Here is a 23,314-nt window from a genome sequence, read left to right as displayed (position 1 = left end):
CCTCAAATGTCCCTTTCACCTGGAGTGTGTGTGTTGTATCTGCAAAGGTCAGTGTGGTGCAATGCATAATTGGAACAAAACATTTATGGGAGAAATACTTTCTACAGGAACTATATGACGCTATTTCACGGGCAATTAATAAAGTAACTCGATAATTGAGAAGAACATATATTTATAAATTAACTAACTAAAATACAAACATGGATAAGTATTGAGCAATTCAAAGCACAGTATTAAAGTATATTCCAAGGAGGTCAGCTAGGTATACAGCTTTTTAATATTTGTCACCGAGTCTTTCCAGCCTTGTGCCCATCGCTGGACATTAATTAGCTGCATACTTGTCTCCTGTTCTTTGTGTGACATCTGCTGTAGAAAATACTGTTTGTATTTCTGTTGGAAGAAAGAATTCAATAATTACATCAAATAGAAACTGAAGAATCAGGATTGAAGAGGACATGTGCTACTATCGGGATGGTGACTGGGCAGTGGGTGTGTATCGGGCAAACATGTCTTGCTGGACATGTGGGGGATAAAACAATTATTTCAAACCAAGTAATTGTTTTATCCCCCACATGTCCAGCAAGACATGTTTGCCCGATACACACCCACTGCCCAGTCACCATCCCGATAGTTTACATTACAAACTGGGCACGTTTTATTGCTAATAGTGAACGGGATGCACCAGGGGCAGTTGATGGCATTGAGTTTCTTGGACAAGTGGCCGTAACCATGCCCTTCCTCGAATCTTGCTGGTGACCTCAGCGCACAGAAGTGGAGGAGCAGCTGCTGGAGGTGACGGACAGTGTATCTGGAACAGTACAGCAAATGCTGCGCCGGAGACTCAGGTTCGATCCTGACTATGGGTGCCGTCTGTACGGAGTTTGTACGTTCTCCCCGTGACCGGTGTGGGCTTTCTCCGAGATCTTCGGTTTCCTCCCACACTCCAAAGACGTACAGGTTTATAGGTTAATTGACTGGGTAAAATGTAAAAATTGTCCCTAGTGTGTGTAGGGTAGTGTTAATGTGTGGGGATCGCCGGGCGGCGCGGACTCGGTGGGCCGAAGGGCCTGTTTCCGCGCTGTATCTCTAAATCTAAATCTAAAAAAAAATCTAGATGGGTAGCATGCAGAACAAGGTTTTCATTATATCTCTGTACACGTGACAATAAATAAACAAAAGTAATCATCAAATATTGCTGACTTCATTAATAGCCATTCACACAGATGCTGGCAATCTACCCCATGGATTCACAGTGGTAATCATATTCCACAAGTTCATAACAGTTCAGTTGCTTGCTCTGGCAAATTAAGACAGTGGTTATGAGAGAGCATTGTTACATCCCTGCTTGATGATGGGGGTTGAAAACCAGCTTGTTCTCCCCTCACTGAACAGAAATTCTAAGAAAAGCTAAGGCACTACCAGAAGTGCCGAATGCAGGCGAGGTGATAATCTGAGGTCGTGTTTGCTCTATCAGATAAAAAGGCTCCAGGGTACAATGAGGAGCAAATGAGTCATCCCTGGTATCCTTGTCATTATATATCACTCAATTAAGATCATTAAATATATTGTCATTATCACATTGCTGTTTGAGGAAGCCTGTTGCATGTTAATTGGCTGTGCTTCTAACTTCAAAGTACTAATTTACTGTACCAGATGTTGTTTTTACCAGTGTTTTTTTTTGTGACAGTACATGACAGTATGTGGCTTCATGGAAGGAAGCAGAGGCTGATGGTGGAAGGTTGCTTCTCGGACTAGAGGCCTGTGACTAGTGGTGTGCCTCAGGGTTCGGTGCTGGGCCCGTTACTGTTTGTCATCTACATCAATGATTTGGATGAGAACATACACAGCAAGATTAGCAAGTTTGCAGAAGATCCAAAAGTGGGTGGTTTAGCAGATAGTGAAGATGCTTGTGAAAAATTGCAGCAGGATCTTGATTGATTGGCTAAGTGGGCTGAGGAATGGTTGATGGAATTTAATACAGGGAAATGTGAGGTGTTGCATTTTGGGAAGTCTAACATGGGCAAGACCTACACAGTGAATGGTACGGCTCTGGGTAGTGTTGTAGAGCAGAGGGATCTAGGAGTGCAGGTGCATGGTTCCTGGATGGCAGGGTCGCCGGTAGATAGGGTGGTTAAAAAGGCATTTGGCACATTGACCTTCATCAGTCACAATATTGAGTAGAGAAGTTGGGAGGTCATGTTGCAGTTGTATGTGACGTTGGTGAGGCCGCATTTAGAGTATTGTGTTCAGTCCTGGGCATCATGTTATAGGAAAGATGTAAAGCTGGAAAGGGTACAGAGAAGATTTACAAGGATGTTGGCAGGGCTAGAGGGTCTGAGCTATAGGGAGAGGTTGAGTAGGTCGGAACTCTATTCCTTGGAGCGCAGGAGGATGAGGGGTGATCTTATTAGGGATGAGAGGTGTACAAAATCATGGGAGGAATAGATCAGGTAGTCTCTTGCCCAGAATAGGTGTTGAGGAACAGAGGACATAGGTTTAAGGTGAAGGGGAAAAGATTTAATAGGAATCTGAGGGGTAACTTTTTCACACAAAGGGTGGTGAGTGTATGGAACAAGCTGCCAGAGGAGGTAGTTGAGGCAGGTACTATCCCAACATTTAAGAAACAGTTAGACAGGTACATGGATAGGCAGGTTGGAGGGATATGGACCAAACATTGGCAGGTGGGACTAGTGTAGCTGGGACATGTTGGCTGGTGCGGCAAGTTTGGCCTACTGGTCTGTTTCCACACTGCATCACTCTATGAGTACGGCATAAAAAGTTAAAAGCAAGAATTATGTACTACGTGTGGAGAGATACATACATAACAGAAGTTTTTTGTCGACAAAAAAACACTTTTTTCACCCCCCCCCCCCCCCCCTGGCTGAAGACCAAAAAAGTGCTATGGGTGGGTTGTTACTTTGCCTTTTACAACTTCAATGCTGAGGCCAGTTGTCTGCTAAATACATTTATCTAGTACTCCAGGTCACTCCAATGCACTTACAATGATGAAGAACCTTTGAAATGCAGTGACTTGTTATGTTATGCAGCAATCAGTTGACAGATAGACCGCTCCTTTGACCACATAGTGCAGCACTCCCAGAGTGAAGCCCAGAGCCCCCTGACTAGGATTATTTCTGAGGTGGAATTTTAAACAAGAGCCCCTCTGTCTGAAAGGCAGCTGTTTTCCTGGCTGAGCCAGAGATGACACTGATCAAAGGAGTGCAGCTGCTGCTCTGAGAGTGGGCGGAACAAAACCTCACAACTAGATGGCCCAGTACCATCATGGTGGTGCTTGCAACCTCTGGGTCTTCATTCGAGATACGAATGTGCATTTTCTAAAAGCCACAGATTGTGTAAATGATTCACACGGAGAGAAATATGAAGATAGATCAATAAAAAGAAAACAACTGACCACATAAGCTGCATCTCTTGCCTCTATGGTAGCCAGGTGAGCCAGTGTGGTCTTGGCAGTTGTTACCGCTGCAGTCTCTGCAGACAAGGCTCCCGCTGCTCCCGGCTCCTCGATCGAACTCTGGGCATCAACCTGTAAAAGCTCATTTGCTGAGATTCCTGGCCAGCTCCTGCACAAGAGAATAAGAAAAAATAAAACAATACCAAATCACAAAGTTCACCAGTAATCTCATGCAGGGATAGAGTAAGAAAAGAAAATCTTCCAAGGGACGTGGATTGTGGAGTATATTCCACGGAACATGAAATCCATGCACTGCCTTAAAGTGATCCACAAAGCATCTCTTTTGGGTAAAGTTGCCAGTGTGGGGAATAATAAGCTATAATGAACAAAATGTCATGGGAAATAACCAAAGCTGCAGATGCTGGAATATGAATCATAAACTGAAAAGCTGGAAGGACCAGGCAATAGACAATAGGTGCAGGAGTAGGCCATTGGGCCCTTCGAGCCAGCACCACCATTCAATGTGATCATGGCTGATCATTCTCAATCAGTACCCCGTTCAGGCATTCAGAGAATTGGCCTCCACTGCCTTCTGAGGCAGAGAATTCCACAGATTCACAACTGTCTGACTGAAAAAGTTTTTCCTCATCTCAGTTCTAAATGGCCTACCCCTTATACTTAAACTGTGGCCCCTTGTTCTGGACTTCCCCCAACATTGGGAACATGTTTCCTGCCTCTAACGTGTCCAACCCCTTAATAATCTTATACGTTTCGATAAGATCTCCTCTCATCCTTCTAAATTCCAGTAGACAAGGCGATGAAAAAGGCCTTCACCAGTCAGGGAATTGAGTATAGAAATTGGAACGTTATGTTATAGTGTACAAGACATTGGTAAGGCCACACTTGGAGTATTGCATTCTGTTTTGATCACCCTGTTATTGGAAAAATGCCATTAAACAGGAAAAAGGGCAGAGAAGATTTACAAGGATGTTGCCAGGACTCAAGGGCCTGAGCTGTAGGGAGAGGTTGAGCAGGTGAGGTCTTTGTTCCTTGAAGGGCAAGAGACTGAGGGTCCATTTTACAGAGGTTTTTGAAACTGAACACAATATTCCAAGTGTGGCTTCACCAATGTTTTGTGCAACTGTGTGCAAATGTCCCAATTTTGATACTCAATTCCCTGACTGTTGAAAGCCAGCATGCCAAAAGCCTTCTTCACCACTTTGTCTACTAGAGATGCCACTTTCAGGGAAAGTGCAAGGTGCTTTACTGTGATATGCTTCCAACACCTCCCCTCTACCACATGTTCAACACCTTACTTCACAGTCAAGGCTACGTATATAGATCGCAAGTTTTGAACAATGATAAATGGAAATTCTAGCATCCTGTCCCATCCCATCCTCTCCCATCCTGAGTCCCGCAGGAAAACTGGGGTTTAAGAGGTCGATTCCATGGCTTGGTGAGATTTTGGGGCAAGATTTGGAAATTACAATATAGTGGTTTGCTTCAGGTATTTCTGAACTGATCACCTGCCAGCTCGATCCTTTGGGACTGAAAGTTTGTCGTAAGTTTCCTTCTCTTGCAGTTGGGGCCCAAATTGCTTCCATTCAGCCAAAGCCTTAAAGTCATTTTCATTCACTGCAAACAGATCCAAAAAATAAAACATAATTTAAAAGTAATAAAAGGAAACTGAAGAAGACTGAAGAAGGGTCCCGACCTGAATCGCCACCTATCCATTTTCTCCACAGATAGACACAAAGTGCTGGAGTAACTCAGCGGGTCAGGCAGCATCTCTAGAGAAAAAGGGATGGGTGACGTTTCGAGTCAGGACTCTTCTTCAGACTCACTTCAGACTTCTTCAGACATGCTGCCTGACCTGCTGAGTTACAACGGCATTTTGTGGCTATCATTAGTAAGGCAGAATTCTTGAGTTCTTTTGTGACATATATTTCTGGTGTTATGGCTCATGTCCGTTATTAGAAGCTAGAAACACAAGCAATGTGATCAGCATTATGACTATCCGCGGGAATGAAATGTGTGTGTAGATTAAACAATGACTGATGTTACATCAAGAGGAAGAATTACACCTCAAGGATATAGTACTGGGTAAGTTGCACAACTGACATAAGATGTAAGATGTAACTAGGAGCTGGAGTGGGTACCAGGCTTAGCAAGCTGCCTCGCGATTCAACATGGTTGTGGCTGATTCATCCCAGGCTGCATCTCCTTTTCTGCATCAACTTCCCACAGCCCACAATTGCCTGCCTTTCAAAATATGTTCACTTGCCCTATGAACTATCCTTTACAACCCGTTGTGCTCCATTGATTCACCAGCCTCTGCAGGAAGACATATGTATGCACCTTAGTTTTAAATGACTGCCCCCTTATTCTGTAATTTTGTTGCCTCATTGGGGATTCCCTCACGAGTGGAAACATCTTAAATTCAACCTGCTAGGTCCCCTATCAATAATATCACCCCCCCCCCCCATTTTTCCACGCTTCAAAGAATACAGGTGGAATGTTTTTAGGCGTTTTGCGATAAGGCAATCCTTTCATCCCAAGAATTATTTTGGTGAATCATTTCTGCGTGGCTCCAGTGCTAGAAAATCCCTTCTTAAATAAAGGGACTAGAACTGTATTCAAGGTGCAGCCTACCAACACCATATTCAATTGTAAGAATATTTTTATATTTCTAAAATCCAATCCCCTTGCAATCAACGCCATAAGACCATAGGACGTAGGAGCAGAATTAAACCATTTGGCCCATCGAGTCTGCTCTGCCATTCAATTTTGGCTGATCTATCTTCCCCTCTCAACCTCATTCTCTTGCCTTCTCTCCTTAACCTTTGACGCCCTTACCAATCAGGCCAATATATATTTGCATTTTTAACCACTTATTGCCTTGACTGCACATATTATTGTGCTTCATGTCCCACTCATTTGCAGTCTATTTTCATTTATAAAAGAGTCTGCCTTCTGGTTCCTCATAAAGAAGTGCCTGATCTCACACTTTCCCACATTGAACCCCACTTGATGAGCGTTTTCCCCTTTCACTTGACCTATCTGTTGCAAAACACATTCCCCACTGCACCATGCCCTCCCATGGTTTTAGCTGTCAGAGCAGGGAAAAGATAATGGTTGCGGAGAAATTATATATCATAATATACTGTTCCTGCTGGTAAAATGTAGCTTCAATTCAGCACTGTGTAGGAAAGAACTGCAGATGGTGCTTTAAATCGAAGGTCGACACAAAATGCTGGAGTAACTCAACGGGACAGGCAGCATCTCTGGAGAGAAGGAATGGGTGACGTTTTGGGTCAAGACCCTTCTTCAGACTGATGTCAGGGAGTGGGTAGGACAAAGATAGAATGTAGTCGGAAACAGTAAGACTGGTGGGAGAACTGGGAAGGGGGAGGGGATGGAGAGAGAGGGAATCAGTCCAAAGAAGGATCTCGACCCGAAATGTCACCCATTCCTTCTCTCCAGAGATGCTGCCAGTTCAACTCAGCACTGTAACTATTTCCAAAACTTCATGCAGATAAAGCAGCCTAACCAAGGGGAAAGAAGCTGTGAACGACTGACTACTGATTGTGTGTATATATAGGGTCACACCCATCATGTGTCACTAACGTCAAGCATTGTTTATGTACTATAAATGAGAGATACTTTTCAGTTATAATCACAGTGTGTGGCTTGATGCTTATCTACTGCCGTTGCTGTACACCATGGAAACAGGCCCTTCAGCCCACCCTCGGCTTGCCGATCAATGTGGCATACTGGGCGAGTCCCATTTGCTTGCATTTAATCTATATCCCTCCAAACCCTTCCTATCCATGTATCTGTCCAAATGTCTTATAAAAGCCATAATTATATCCGCTTCTATCCGCTTCTATAGCTTCCATTGGCAGCTCATTCCAGATATGAACTACCCTCTGAGTGAAAAAGTTGCCCCTGTGGCCCCCTCTTAAATCTCTCTCTTCTGACGTTCAGCCTGTATCCTCCAGTTTCTTTCCCCTTGTTTAAGCTGCTCTATCTGCATACATTTTCAGAGATAGTACGTTTTAGAATACTCCACCCAGGGAAAAAGACTGAGTGTTCAAATATCCTTATATTCTTATACAGGGGCAATATAGCTTATGAGTTGTTTAAATAGATGAGGCGGCCACACGTGCTTGTGAAGTAATAACAATGGTTTGCATTTATGTAGTGCCTTCAATGTAGATGAGAAAAAAATGCTTCACAAGAACATTAGTAAACAAACTTGTCCATCAATTCCAACAGAGGGGAGAGCAGTATTTGAGGAATATCTTCAGAGGAAAAGGGCGCTAGAGAGGCAAAGAGTTTACAGCATAATTTAACACAAACGATTCACTTTCTCTGGGACCCCCGAGATGACTTAGACTGAACAAACAGGAAATGTGAAAAAAGTAACATGTTTACCGGGAATTTCGATATCATCAATGATGAGGAAGTTGTCAAACTCCAGGAGGAGCAGTTCAGAGAGATTGGAGAGATCGGACACAAAATCATTTGCCCATTCATTTAAACATTCCTGTGAAAATGTTAAGTAAAAATTACTATAATGGAAGAGAGGCAAGAAGTTTTGGTTAGAACATATTGCGTACAGCCATACATCCGGGTGGGAATAATAACTTATCACAAGCAAAGCGTTCATTGGTTTGCCATGAATGAATGAATGAATGAATGAATACTTTAATGAATGAATGCCATGTTGTTTACTCTCTGAGAACCCACTCTTTAATATTGTAATAATGATGATTCTTTCAAGAATTCAATTCCAGTGTGACAGTAATTCTCCACTACCTCACTGAAGTAACTGTGTCAGGGATTGTGGTAGGAAGTTCAACGTGAAGACAATCTATGGATCACGTGTATGGATATGGATAGAAAAGGTTTCAAGGGCTGTAAGCCAAATGCAGGTAAACCAGCCCAGGATGCCAACTTGGTTGGCATGCACAAGGTGGGCCGTAGAGCCTGTTTCCATGCTCTGCATCTCTATGACTCCCTGAGTGTATCTATTATTTACCCCCTCACAATGGGATTTCATTCGTAACTAAATCTCAGTTAAGAACTAAGATCTAGATCTTTACTGGATCTAAAGTTAGGATCTTTCACTAGATCTCTTCTAGAGAAACATCCAAAAACAGCAAATGATTTAAGACTGTAAATGGCCTATCTGGTTTTGGTAATGCTCAATTGTCTTCTTGCCTTGAGTTTCTCTCCATTAGACATGATCTCTGTGGATTCAGTGCCTTGACGTTCTTCCTCCTCTTCGCACAAACTCTTCAGCTTCTCGAGATTGTTGGGATGACCCAGAATTGGCCTCAGCTTCTGTTTGTTCTGAGCCTAATGGAAATAAATAGAATAAAGCAAGTATGCATTCAGGGCTTAGCCCCTTCATCCAGCCTATGATGCAGTCTAGTTTACATGTTAACTATTTTTTGTGACAATGTGGCAAAAATAGATTTAAAGCCTGCTAAACTAAGTGCACACAGAGTGAAATCAGAAATGTAAGCATATTAAAGATCATGATGGAAAAAGCTCTGTGCTTCTACACATCCTCAGCTTAGCTTTTAGTTGAAGTATTTACAGCAAGATGACCATCCATTGTACATGTGTGTATGCTGTGAGGATGCCTGGGGTGAGGTGTTACAACAATCTTAATGTCTGAAGAAGGTGGTGTTGTGGAAAGATTTTGAGGAGTGTGGGTCGTCACAAGCCATCTGCAGCAACAGAAAAGGCACAATAAGCAGTTATCTACTTTTATATATTTTCCATTTTGCCTTTCTACCTTTGCATTCTCTAATTGCTGGTATTTCTTGCAGAATGTGCAGTGTTTTTCTGCTATCGACTTTGTGAATAATTCCATGTGATGCTTCAGGATTTCTTCAATCAGGAAATGTGGTACAGCAGGGAGCAACTGCTCAAACAGCTGCAGCAGCTCTCTGAACTCTGGGGGGACAAAATAAAACAGAGGTTGAAGGAAGGTTTCAATGTTTCTCTACAAAGTAAATATTACAACACTTTCTTTGAGAGATGTGGCAACAATCCATGGCCGGCCTAATCTGCTTCTTCAAAGTGTGGAGAAAGCTCTAGAAAAATTTACAGAGCTTGTGATGAATGGGCTTTCAATAAAGTGTCAGGTAGGGAGACGGCGTCATCGAGTCACACAGCATGGAAAAAGAACCTTCGGCCCAACTCGCCTCTCTAAGGTAATCCCATTTGGCCAGATTGCCACAAACTGTGACCAAGGGTGTTGGACCAAGCCTTGGAAGACGTCAGAAAATTGTTTGGGGAGGGTGTGAGGGGGAGTTTTCACAGGTTCACTGTACATTCCCCAGATCTTTTGCTTATGCCATTTTTCTGAGGATGCTATCATAACTGCAGTGATTATCGTCAGCAAGAAACAGAGTTACCATGGAAATGCTGCCTTTATACTTTAATGGAGAATTGGGTGAGCATGAGAGACCACTTGATGCACCTCCTCTGTTTTTCTTTCACTCCCGCGGCCTTTTTATTTTTCCGTGTGTGGGTGACAGATCAATGGCCATTGATCCCAACAGCCTTAGATCAGACAATGGAGAACAGACATGCCAGGGAGAGACTAGAGACTGAAAACTTTAGCACTTCAGAAATGATAGTGATGGAAGCCTTTGCAGCTAATTTTGACCATAACTGCACAGAGCAGCATAAATGTGGGAAAATATGAGGAAAATGTTTTAACTTACTACGGTAAAAATAATTGAATGGGTGTGACAAAGAAGACAGAAGCTGACTTACACTATTTGAAAACTATTTAGTTCTAAAGTGTGCAGGAAGGATGTACAGATGCTGGTTTAAACCGAAGGTAGACACAAAATGCTGGAGTAACTCAGCATCTCTGGAGGGAAGGAATGGGTGACGCTTCAGGTCGAGACCCTACTTCAGTCTGATATTCTGTGACATGACTGGTTTTGGCTGAATGATGGATCTCAGCCCTGATACTGTTAGAGGCTTTTATAATTTTCCAACCTCAGTATTGGTGCACACATGGAATCAATACCCACTGAGCTACACAATCCAGCAAAAAAATAACCTCAGGAAGAGAAGACAGGGAAGAGAAAAAATACAAAAGTACCCTTTTACTCATCTTGTTCCTGCCACCACAAAATGAACTGAAACAAACTATGAACACATTACCAAATAGAAAACAAAATGTACTCAAAGAATGACACATAGTTTTCTGCTATGTATTTCTTTGTAAACTTTATGAAATTACACATATGATGGAAATTACATGGTAAAATGTACTGTTCCGTTACCTTGCAGACTGTTATTGTAATAGTCAGTTGCCTGAGTTTGATATGACAGCATCTTCTGAATCACCTCTTCCGCGAATTGTTCAAATGTCTCCTTTAGGTACTCAGGCCTGCAGACGAGAGCTCGTTCTTTCTTTTTGTAATAGTCCTTTCACAGGCAAAGAAAAGGATTACACGGTGAAACATGATTAATGATACTTAAGAATTTGTTAGGTTAAAGCCAAAAGGCAGCAGGTATGAGGAAAGGAGTCGAGGGACATATGAAATGAAGCAGTTGGGCCACCTTAATAAGAATATGATGTAGAAACTGATAAAGAGAGATTGGCCCATCATGTCTGTGCCTTCCTTAACAATGTACCACAACAACAACTGTGGAGTTACACTGTCGAGGACATCATTTCATCCATTTAAACTGATCCACTCGCATATATATATACCAGATACTAAAAGGCATTCTTTCTTTGGGTGATGCAGGGTACTACTTCAATGTTATTAAAAGTCTGAAAGGAACTTCTGCCTTGCATATTTATCTGATTTTCAGAATCTGTGCTATCCATGAGGTTGAAGAAGAGTCCCTGACTTGAAATATCGCCTATCCTGGTCCTCCAGAGATGCTGCTTGACCCACTGAGTTACTCCAGCACTTTTTGTACTATGCAAGATTCCAGCATCTGCAGTTCCTTGACTCTCCTTTTCAACAGGGCCGCTCACATAACAGGAAAGCTTGGCTATGCTCTCTGCGACTTTTTATTCATTCCCGCAACCAAATCCTCCATGCTGACATTTTCCTGCTGCATCAGATCTATGGTGGTCAACCCTCTGCCTTTGAGTGAATGTGCAATATTTCCATCAAAAAATGATCCAGAGTCAATAAAAGCCCCAAACTCTGAAGTGTTTCAGGTAATGTCATTTGAGTGTGTTCGGACACAGGATCTGATGGCATAATTAAAATTAAAAACTACCTTCCCTAACCGGTTTGCTGATTCTTTGCCTGTGTAATCCTTAACCAAATTCATTGTCAATCCTTTGCCTGAGCTTTGGCGGTGGTTTCAGGGAGCAAATAATAATAAATTGGCACTAGCTTTTCTGGGAGCAAGCAAGAAGAAAATCTGAATTCTCTTCAGAGATTCCTGCCAAGCAGATGAAAGATCACCCTCTGCTGTGATATCCATTGTGAAATAACCCACTGCCATTTATTCAAACTGGATGCAAGAAACAACCCCTGCAATTGAACAGATAAGTATTACATCCAACAGTTTGGGTATCATTATACTGGACTGCTGCGTTGTGCATATTTGCTGGGCACCTGAAGGCATCCAACTAGCAAAATGGCTTGGAATAGTAGTCACAGATTACCTATCATCCACTGGTAGTCACAGACTCATAGCATCCTTTGATTAATTGCTTAAGGGAAAAGGAAGGGAAAGCTGGTCATGAGGGAGGCAGATGACAAACATGAGCTGAGAACTGAGATGGGTGCTGGAAGCATGGTTTTAACATGGAGTGCGAAGGAACATTACAACACCTATTGCTGCATGTTCTGGTAATACTGTAAAAAACATTTTTGTTTGTGATGGCAACCTGCAGTGCCCCTTTAAAGCCTCGTGGTTTGGCTGTACTTGGACACTGTTTCACCTGGGCCCTTGCTGTATTCACCAACCATTCCCCCACTGTCTCTCATATGCAGCAGGTGCAACCCACAATACCCATTTTGAATATGGTACTCAGAGGATGAGGGCTGTGGAGACCAAGTCATTGGGTATTTTTAAAGGGGAGATTGACAGATTCTCGATTAGTGAAGATGTCAAAGGTTATGGGGAGAAGGGAGGATAATGGAGCTGAGAGGGAAAGATAGATCAGCCATGATTAAATGGTGGAATAGGCTCGATGGGCCGAATAGCCTAAGTCTGCGCCTATCACTTATGAACTTATGCTTATCAGTTTGTCAAATACCACGTGGCAGGAGCACGATGTGCTTGTGCCTTGCAAGGAGCACACACTTGCTGTTTGGTGTGTTGCAAGCTTAAGAACCTATTTAGCACCTGAATATCAAGCTCAGTGTGACTCAGACTCAAGTCCACAATGGACCATTGTATGAAAAGCCACTTAGGTAAGGTACAGAAACGAAGTTAGCACAGCGGAACCATACCCCAGCAGAGCCAGCATCTTCAGAAGAAAGGAAAGTAAAGAACGTTGCAAGGTATGTCTTTAAAAACTAATAGGAAAGGCTAGAGGGGCTTAAAAGTCAATCCTATTACTCCAATAAAATAGTACCACACATCACCTAAACTGATCAATGTAAATGTGAAATTATGACAAATGCTTTAACTTTAATATACATAATAATAAAACATAATAGTAATAGTAAAATATTCAACTCTAACAAATTACTTACCTCAGCCACTGCCAGTAAGGCATTGGTACTTTCCCACAAAATGTATGTTATTGTTTCTTTATAATAGCTGGAAAAGACAAATTGGTTTACATTAAGGTTTCATATATTGGACTGGAATTTCTTTGGAGCCAAGGTGCACATGACCAACATTGGAACTAAGCTGACTCATTGGGAACACGTGTTGGCGATGGACATTAATGCTATCTGAACCACTGAAGGAAGGAAGCAGTGACATGGATTTGCCACTACTCATGCTCCCTCTGTAACGGAACACAGGCAGAATAACACCATCTATAACCCCTCATTTTGTGACATTTTGAAGAATTCTAGGTGGTAGTGGTGCGAGATTCCTCAAACCCACTGGTCTCCCTGCCAACCACTGCCTAGATTATCATAAATATTTTAAAGGTAGCCTATTCCAAGTCCCTTTTTGAGATAAATTGCTTTAAAAGGAGTCCTCCGGCAGAAGTGATCCACCTGTTTGCGGGCATTCATTAGATGATACGTCTAGAAATTACCCTTGATCATTTATTACCAATTATGGCTGAGGAGAGCAAACGGGGAAGGAACTTTTAAAAGGAGTCGAGATGATTCACCAATGTCATACCATCTGCTGTTTAGGTCATGGGAAAGGCACCTACAGACAGGGGTCGAATGGAAAGGGAAAAGTTGTTCTCCCTTGAGACTGCTAAGATCTTGGGGGGATTTTAACTGAAACTGTTAGGAGTCCTTTTAGGAGTACATATAAAATTCTTCAAGGATTGGACAGGCTAGAAGCAGGAAAAATGTTCCTGATGTTAAGGGAGTCCAGAACCAGGGTCACAGCTTAAGAATAAGGGGTAGGCCATTTAGGACTGAGATGAGGAAAAAACTTTTTCACCGAGAGAGTTATGAATCTGTGGAATTCTCCACCAAAGAAGGCAGTGGAGGCCAATTCACTGGATGTTTTCAAGAGAGAGTTAGATTTACAGCAGCTCATAAGGCTAAAGCAATCAAGGGACATGGGGAAAAAAAGCAGGAACGGGGTACTGATTTTAGATGATCAGCCATGATCATATTGAATGGCGGTGCTGGCTTGAAGGACTGAATGGCCTACTCCTGCACCTATTTTTCTATGTTTCTATGTTTCCTGCTTAGGAAGGCTAGACACAAAGTGCTGGAGTAACTCAACGGGTCAGGCATTATCTCTGGAGAAAAAAGATGGGTGACATTTTGATTCGGGACCCTTCTTCAGACTCGTGATCCCAACTTGAAACGTCACCTGACCTTTTTCTCCAGTGATCCTGCCTGACCTGCTGAGTTACTCCATGACTTTGTGTCTATCTTTGGCATCAACAAGCATCGGCAGTGCTTTATTTCTACCTGGTAGGAAGCCAGACTTGAAGCGTCAGAGGCACTGAAGCTGTACTTAAATAAACATTCAGCTGTGGGATCCTGCTTGCTGAGCAATGCTTCCAGGTTCAAGGTCGTTTCATGCACACATGACTCTAACTGAGCTTTATCTGCTGATGTTTAATGCCAACATTGATTGGGTTTTTTTCAGATAATCAATAACAACCAGCATCAGAAGCAACTTCACCTCTAAAGGTGACAGAAAATAGGATGTGGTGGTTAGGGTGGAAGATGGGATTAGAGTTGGCCATCTATTGATGCCACATCCTCTGAGAGTGCACATCAGATTATTTTGGGCTGTGTTTTTTAGAGACGGTAGGGCATATGGGCACCTCTAAAAACTTAAATGTCATTATTTTGTTTTCTAGGTACATGACACATATGTTTATTAATCGGGCATTCTGGCACCTTTATCTGTACAAAGAAAGCACTGATTTTGGGATCAATTTAAAGAGGCAGAAGTTGTATTTCTTTTATAAATTCCTCTGCATTCTCCTGCAATGGGGCTAGTTTCCTCCACATTGGGCCACATTTCTCTGGGTGCAGGTAATTCCATCATAATTTTTCAAAAATGGATGTTGCAGCTTTCAATCAGTCTGCGAAGGTGGAATCAGCAGTGTGATATCGGACAGCAGGAAACATAAAGCACAACGTTTGCACTCCACCTGCAAGAATAACCAGCACATCCGATTCGCCACTCAGGCTCAGGGATTTGCAGCAATGACTACCTTGCCGCGTGTCCAAGACATCGCCGGTTGCTCTCAGGGTTAAATACAAGCAAGTGATATTCATCAGCAGTTAAGGCCATCAGTTCCATCAACGTGCAGCCACTGGCAGGACTTTGTCAGGTAACAAGTCTTGAATCAGTCTACAATCCCATCAGTCTGAAGAAGGGTCTTGACCCGAAACATCACCCATTCCTTCTCTCCAGAGATGTTGCCTGTCTCGCTGGGTACTCCAGCATTTTGGTATCTACAATACCACAGTATTTGTTCATCCCAGCGGCAGGATGGCCACCGAGATATACTCCCTCCACGTGCATCTTATCACATGTGAACAGTTCAGCAACACAGGTGGTTGAACGCAGGAACCCACTGTGATCACACATGAGCAACTATGGTTGGAATACAAAAGACTGCAGATGCTGCAGTCTTGAGCAAAGCACAAAGTGCTGGAGATACTCAACAGGTCCGGCAGCATCAGTGGAGAGAATGGACAGATGATGCGTTGGGCCTGGACCCTTCTTCAGACTGATTCTTCACATGATAGAGATTCAGGTGGCTGTACTTCTGTTGGTGGTGGGTGGGGAAGGAGGAGAGAAGGCAGACATGGTCGTACAAAATAATCTACCGGAGGTTTCCCACATCATGATCGAGAAACAAACACGGCATTTAACATCCACCGAGTGACGCCAATTCAAACCATTCAGCTAATATTTATAAAGATTTAGTAGTTACTAACTTACATCTCAGACCAAAGTACTAAATATAATAAAGGTGATTCATTTAATGGCTAAAAAGATATTTGACTTTCAATTTATATTCACCCAACAGTCCAGACCATTACACAAACCAATCTCCCTTCTATTGACTACATTTATACCTCACGCTGCCTCGGCAAGGCCAGCAGCATAATCAAGGACGAGTCGCACCCTGGCCAATCCTTCTTTTCCCCTCTCCCATCAGACAAAAGGTACAGAAGTGTGAAAATGCACACCACCATTCAGGGACAGATTTTTCCCCCAGCTGTTTACAGGCAACTAAATCATCCCACCACAACCAGAGTGTAAGAAAATAACTGCAGATGCTGGTACAAATCGAAGATATTTATTCACAAAATGCTGGAGTAACTCAGCAGGTCAGGCAGCATCTCAGGAGCGAAGGAATGGGTGACATTTCGGGTTGAGACCCTTCTTCAGACTGAGATCAGTGCTGAACTACCATCTATCTCATTAGTGAGCCTCGGACTATCCTTAATTGGACTTTGCTGGCTTTACCTTGCACTAAACGTTATTCCCTTATCATATATCAATACACTGTAAAAGGCTCGATTGTAATCATGTATTGTCTTTCTACTGACTGGATAGCACGCAACAAAAGCTTTTCACCGTACCTCAGTACATGTAACAATAAACTAAACTGAACTGACAACTATAAGGTTTTTCTTTGACAAAGGTATTCTTGGGTGACTATTCCCATCACATCCTCCAACAGAGCTGGTGGCAGTCTGCTGTTTCTCATGCTGATCCCCGTGATTGTCTGGCTGCTTAGCTGAATCTGGGAGAGCCCAGCTGCTGACTGCTGGGGCTTGGCTGTTGCCACATGTAACTGGTATCAGGCCAATATCGTGTGAATGTGCTAAAAAGGTGCTAAAAAGGTGTGACACGCTGAAAATTCTCAAGAAAGTGTTCAAAACGACCCTAGCACTCACCGAGAGCACCCTCCTGAGTTGATGTTGTTGCTATGATTACACAAGCTATACTTACTTTGTTAACTACGTTCACCATTGCAGGAAGGCTCATTTTAATGATCTCTGACAAAAGAAAGGACACACTTGCGAAGAGTCATCGGAAAAGTAATTGAACTGAGAATCTACTTACTCAGATGGTTCTGCAGTTTCACCAAAAACTTGATACTTTGGATCAAAGCGGTTTGGCTTAGAATATTTAATTGCACTAGAAAGATAAAAATGCTCATTTAAGTTTGTATGTATCACATACAATGTCCCTGAAAAAGATAATTTGGCCCACTGAGTCTGTGCTGGATCAAAGCAAAGCAATTCTGTCAGTTCCATTCCCCCTCTATTTCCCTGTACCCTCCTCTCTCTCACATGGCTGTCAATGCCCCATGTTGCCAGCCACTGACACTAGCGATAATGCACAGTAGCAACTTAACCTCCTATGGCATGTGGAAGGAAACTGGAGCATGCAGGAGAAACCCATGGGGTGACAGAGAGAACATGCAAGCTCCAACCCAGGTCCGTGGAGCTGTGAGCTAGCAGCACTAACTGCTGCACTGCTGCTGAAAGTGAAGCTGACTGACTCCATGAATATTAGGAAATGCATAACGCCACCAAAGAATAAAAGATAATGCAAACAAATCTAAAGAACAGAATCGAAAACAAATTAGTTATAGGGAACTGAGACTCTTGCATTCTCTTCCAGCTATGGATACAGGGCAATACTACAATGAATAAGATGCTCCAAGCCTGACAACCTGTCTGACAAGCCCAATAATAACTTAATCATCTGTTTTTACAGAGCTGATCAAGAGCTGATCAAGGGATAAATGGTGGCCAGGGTTAGTGGAAAGTTTCTTTGAAATGGCAAACTGGGATCTTTTACACTTAGTTGGGAGACAAAGCAGGTCTTTGGTTTAATGTCTTATTCTAAAGATGCGCCAGTACTCCTTCCAAACTACTCCTTCCAAAGGGCACTAAAGCATCAGCATAAATTTTTAGCCTTGTCTCTGGAGTGGTTCTTGAATCTTCTGAGACCAGAAATCTATCCACAGAATCCCAGCTCTGGGTGACAGTAAATGGCAAAGATGCAGCCATGACTTTTAAATCAAGACTGGGAGCGAAATCTAAACTGTCACTGTGGGAGGTGTTATTGCACTGTTTGCCGATAAGTACAATATTTTTGTTTGTGACCTGTGATAGGTGCTGTCGTTGCTGTGCCTAAACCTTTATTTTCAACGTGTTTAATGAGTTGATGAACAAAATCATCTGTTTACATTTTTTTTTAAAAAAAGCTAAAGAAACCTTGTGGGCCAGTATGAAGGAAACTATTACATGGGGTAGTTGTAGTGAGTCATGTTTAAATGTGATGCTGCAGAAACCTTATGCACTCAATGCTTAGTCTGAAGTATCCATCCCACACGCCTCTGATGCGCTCATTTACACATCATGGCTAAGCAGCGGTTCCATCAATGGCGCTGAACCAAGCTCAACTGACTCTCTATGGAGCTGCTGGAATCACAGCAGTCTACCGCAGCAACAATTAGTGGAGCATTAAAATGTGGTGATTGTTCATTTTCTCTAAATGTTTTCTGTCATTGGTTTAAAAATACACAAGATGGGGGACAGGATTGGTAGTTTACTGGGTGAGGTGAATGTAGGTGGGCAGAGGTGCATGAGGGTTATACAAGGAAACTTGCAGGAATACATGTAGAGTGTGGCCTTAAAGTGAGCAGACTTGGCTTTGTAAGGCACAGTAGTAGTGTCTTGATACTTCCCCTGGGATCCACATAGCAAAGATTTTTCTTGTACAAGTCTTCAGTGCCCAGTGATACACGTGTGTTTTCAGCAAAGTTAACTAACACTCAGGGGGATAAATTAGTTTGTTCTGGCGCTCCTCTGTAGAGAATTGGAGCTTTGGCAGGTCTCAGAAGGGATGTGCCTGGTTCCAATCGCAGGAATAGGGACAGGATATTTCCAGTGAGGCGTGAGGACACCTTCTGAAGAAACTCTTTAATGCTAGGACAAGCGTGAAGGGAAAGAAAGTGCATTTACGTCAGCATTCAAGCCTTGTCCTTCCCTGAACCTGAATTTATAGGTTCTGCTCAAATCCAGATGAATGAACAGATTCATAAAAAATAAACCACGCTCACATAACAGCCCTGGAACTTAACTTTGTAAAAAGTAATAGTCTTAAACATTCACAGACCTTGGTGGTGATGAGGCAGACTTTTGTCCTCTGGAAGATCCAGCAAAGGAGCGGCCATATTGGGAGCCAGAATAAAATGATATTTGAGATCCTGTTAAAGTGGATAAAAAACAATGTGATATTTTATGGAGCTACAGCTAATGCTTCACACACTTCTAATATTTTTGGTAGTGTTATTTGCTATTCTAGATAGAAAAACAAAATTTAAAAAATCAAAATGTCAAGCATATTTGAATGAGGATGTTTCAACGCATTCCTGATAGCCACTCAGGCAGCGCAGTGGTGAAATGTGTGAGCTTTGTTTGAGAAGCATAATGTAGGTCTGAGCTGGTGAACTGCTGAATCAAAAAGATTCAAGTTCGATTGGAGCCACAAGAACCAGCAGACACTATGATCTTGATGAAACCACAGAGTGCTGGTGGAACTCAAAGGGTCAGGCAGCATCTGTAGTTCAACTCACCATCCACAATGACAAGGACATTACTGTACTTGATCTTAATGTTCCTGAAGAAAATTCATCCAGGGCTTCCATTTGCAATCACAATTTAGTGACTTCTCCGAGGCACTAGTTGGGCAAGACCAAGATGAAGTTGTGCAGCAATGGGTCTGACAGTAAAGTTAAGAGTCTGGAGTAGCTACTGAAGAAGGGCCAGTTGAGTGAAATAGTGGAAGTTGCTGGTACCCTGAAAATTGTTTTACCAGTATCTTGCAGAGAGGATATGGGAAGAAAATTTTAAAAGAAGCAAAATATGTTTGAAAAATCAAAGCAATCAACTACAAAATGTGTCATGATTGACACTTTTAGGTGCAGTTGACTGCAGTTGATAAGTTAAAACCCCACAGCAAAAAACACCTGCAAAATAAACTGGTTTTGAAAATCAAACTTATTTATAAGTTTAGATTATTTAATGGTAAGGTTCGTGCTGTGGAATTGAAACCATGTATTCCATCCATATTTCCCTAATGTTAACTTATACGGTATCAGCATAGTTGAATGAGGATGTTTGAACGCATTCCTAATAGCCACTCAGGCAGCGAAAGAAAGCTGGTTCATTTTGTTCTCCCCTACCCAAGCCCAGGCATGAAGTGACCATATATGTTGCTTTATCATTGCTATTTGAAATTACTGATGGCAGCATCTCTATTTTTGTATTTTTCAGCAACTAAAAAGGAAAGAGGAATAAATTTACACTGTTATTTGAGGTGATGAGAAGATGCAAAGGATTCAGTTTTTAAGTTTAGTTTAGTTTAGTTTATTATCACATATATTGAGGTGCAGTAAAAAGCTTTTGTTGCGTGCTAACCAGTCAATGGAAAGACAATACATGATTACAATTGAGCCATCCACAGTGTACAGATACATGATAAAGGGAATAACATGAATAACATGTAGTGCAAGATAAAGTCCAGGAAAGTCTGATCAAAGATAGTCTGGGGGTCTCCAATGAAGTTGACAGCAGTTCGGGACTGCTCTCTAGTTGTTGATGGTTCAGTTGCCTGATAACAGCTGGGAAAAAACTGTCCCTGAATCTGGAAGTGTGCATTTTCACTTCTATACTCCTTGCCTGATGGGAGAGGGGAGAAGAGGGAGTGGCCAGGTTGCGACTTGTCCTTGATTATGCTGCTGGTCTTGCCGAGGCAGCGTGAGATGTAAATGGAGTCAATGAAAGGGAGGTTGGTTGGTGTGATGGTCTGAGCTGTGTCCACAATTCTCTACAATTTCTCGCGGACATGCATGGAGCTGTTCCCAAACCATGCTGTGATGCGTCCCGATAAACTGCTTTCTATGGCGCATCTATCTGCAAAAGAGGAATTTCATTGTGCCCAAGTACTTGTGATAATAAAGTACCATTGAATCCTTACCTCCAACTTTAACGTGGTCACTAGTTTCATCATGCACTATTTCGGATACTACCTCTGACCTATGAGATCTGCAGATTAAAATTTTCAATACAACACAGAATTATCATATATTCAATGGAGATCACACCAGTTTCAGTGTACCTGTGCCAGTATGAATGAGCCACTTCTCCTTCCCTTCTTACATGCTAACACTGTTTTGGACACTACATTCAATATCCTTGAACGTATAATTATTTTTTCTCTAAATTTCACAAGCAGTGAGAAGAGTCTGCAGCCAGCGTGGCTGCCATGATGAAAGCTGACCCATGTGTCAGGCATAGTGCATAAATGAGTTTGCAGCTGCACGCTCAGTTAGTGGCTGCTATCCGTCGATGCACATCAGAATTGCACAGCACAGAAACAGTTCCTTTTGACCCACAGGTTTTAAATTGGATTTTTTATAGTGAGTTCTTGCTAAATCGTTTGAAAACACATGATTTAGCATCAGGGCAAAATATAACACCAATTTAGTTCACCTGAAGTGGGTGAAATTCAATTTCGATGCTTACATTTTTCCTGATCATTTTATACCTTCCCCTTACATTCGACATCCCAAAATGGACACCTCCCAAAGGGCGGCACGGTGGCGCAGTGGTGAAGTTGTTGCATTGCAGTGCTTGCAGCGCTGGAGACCCGGGTTCCATCCCGACTACGGGAGCTGTCGGTTCGGAGTTTGTACGTTCTCCCCGTGACTGCGTGGGTTTTCTCAGAGATCTTCAGTTTCTTCCCACACTCCAAAGACGTACAGGTTTGTAGGTTAATTGGCTTGGTGTTTGTGTAAATCGTCCCTAGTGTGTGTGTAGGATAGTGTTAATCATTGGTCGGCGCGGACTCGGTGGGCCGGTTTCCGTGCTGTATCTCTAAACTAAAAACTAAAACCAAACCTCACACTTGCACAGGTTAAACACTCTGCCATTTCGTTGCCTATTTCTGTTGTTGGTCTGTATCACACTGTATACTTCGGCAGCCCTCCTCACTGTTACATGTTATGTTGTGCAGGTTGTCATCAGAGTTGCGCTGTGTAATGTTGTTCAAAGATTTAGCACACAGACATGCCCAGCATTCTACATTTACTTGAGAGGACTTACATTTACAATGCGGATTGGGTAGTAGTACCTTTCAGGCGCTCTGCTCTACCATCTAGTATATGTGTCAGTGAAATAGCCTGCTGGTGTCAGGGAAATGATGAAACCATTTTCACTTACTGCAGCATTTCTTTGATGATGCCAACAGCCACATCGTCAACGGCACTTCTTCCAGTTCTGACAGGATTCAACAAATTCTCACTCACAAAGAAGCCTACTTTACTCTCTCGTTTCGAAAACTCACCACGGGTGGCTGTAGCAATTGGTCCCTGGAGGGGGACATCTACTACAACTGGATCCTACAAAAAGAAAAGAAAATGAAAATAAGCTAAGGGTTTAAACAGTTTAGTTAACTAATGATTGATAGTGAAATTATTTGGGCACGCAGATTCAGTCATGAAATTGTAGAACAGTACAGCACAAGAACTGGCCCTTTTGCCCATAATGCCCAGGCACCTACCAGTTTCTGTGTACAAAACCTACCCCACAGGCGTGTCAGGGGTTATGGGGGGGGGGGGGGGGGGGGGGGGGGGGGGGGGAAGCAGGAGAATGGGGTTAGGAGAGAGAGAAAAATCAATAATAACCTCATACTTCTGCATAAATACTATAAGGTATTTTTATGAATTCTTAAAGCTGAGATTACCTCACTTCCTGCGCTCATTCAATACAACTTCACAGTAAAACATCAGCGCATATCAGCACATGATTTTTCCACAACAGCCATTTAAATAAATGTACATATTTTCACCTTTTCACGTGTACTCACACTGCACTGTCCTAAGTCCTGCTGATAATGATTGCAATCAGCACTTCAATCATACAGCCTTTTTTACCAAGGTCACATTTTGTGCTATAGATGCATGCAGCACGGCAACAGGTCCTTCGGCCCCTCATTGTCCATGCCGACCACGATGCTCCATCTAAGGTAATCCCATTTGCCTGTGTTTGTCACATGTCTCTCTAAATCTTTTCTCTCCACATATCTTTAAATGCTGTTACTGTCCCTGCCTCAACTACATCCTCTTATCAGTTCATTCCATATACAGTACCTACCACCCTCTTTGTGAAAAAGATGCCTCTCGGGTTCCTATTACATCTTTCCCCTCTCATCTTAAACCTATGCCTTCTTGTTCTTGATTCACGTACC

General features: G+C 42.5%; 1 protein-coding gene across 1 annotated transcript; it reads right to left on the bottom strand.

Moving 5' to 3' along the window:
- Positions 1-207: 207 nt before the first annotated feature.
- LOC144591352 (coiled-coil domain-containing protein 180-like) lies at positions 208-22,466 on the bottom strand (the record flags this gene model as incomplete). The annotated part of the gene is made up of 12 exons (XM_078395579.1): positions 208-390; positions 3,413-3,581; positions 4,939-5,047; positions 7,850-7,961; positions 8,639-8,776; positions 9,222-9,382; positions 10,732-10,876; positions 13,123-13,189; positions 17,114-17,188; positions 19,181-19,271; positions 21,044-21,111; positions 22,288-22,466. Coding segments are annotated over 12 exons (1,446 nt in total), but the record flags the coding sequence as incomplete, so codon positions are not given.
- Positions 22,467-23,314: the final 848 nt, after the last annotated feature.

The sequence above is a fragment of the Rhinoraja longicauda genome, unplaced genomic scaffold (genome assembly GCF_053455715.1).
Source record: "Rhinoraja longicauda isolate Sanriku21f unplaced genomic scaffold, sRhiLon1.1 Scf000899, whole genome shotgun sequence".
Lineage (NCBI taxonomy): Eukaryota > Metazoa > Chordata > Chondrichthyes > Rajiformes > Arhynchobatidae > Rhinoraja > Rhinoraja longicauda.
The sequence above is the reverse complement of the archived record's forward strand: the minus strand, read 5'-3'. Positions and strand labels throughout refer to the sequence as shown.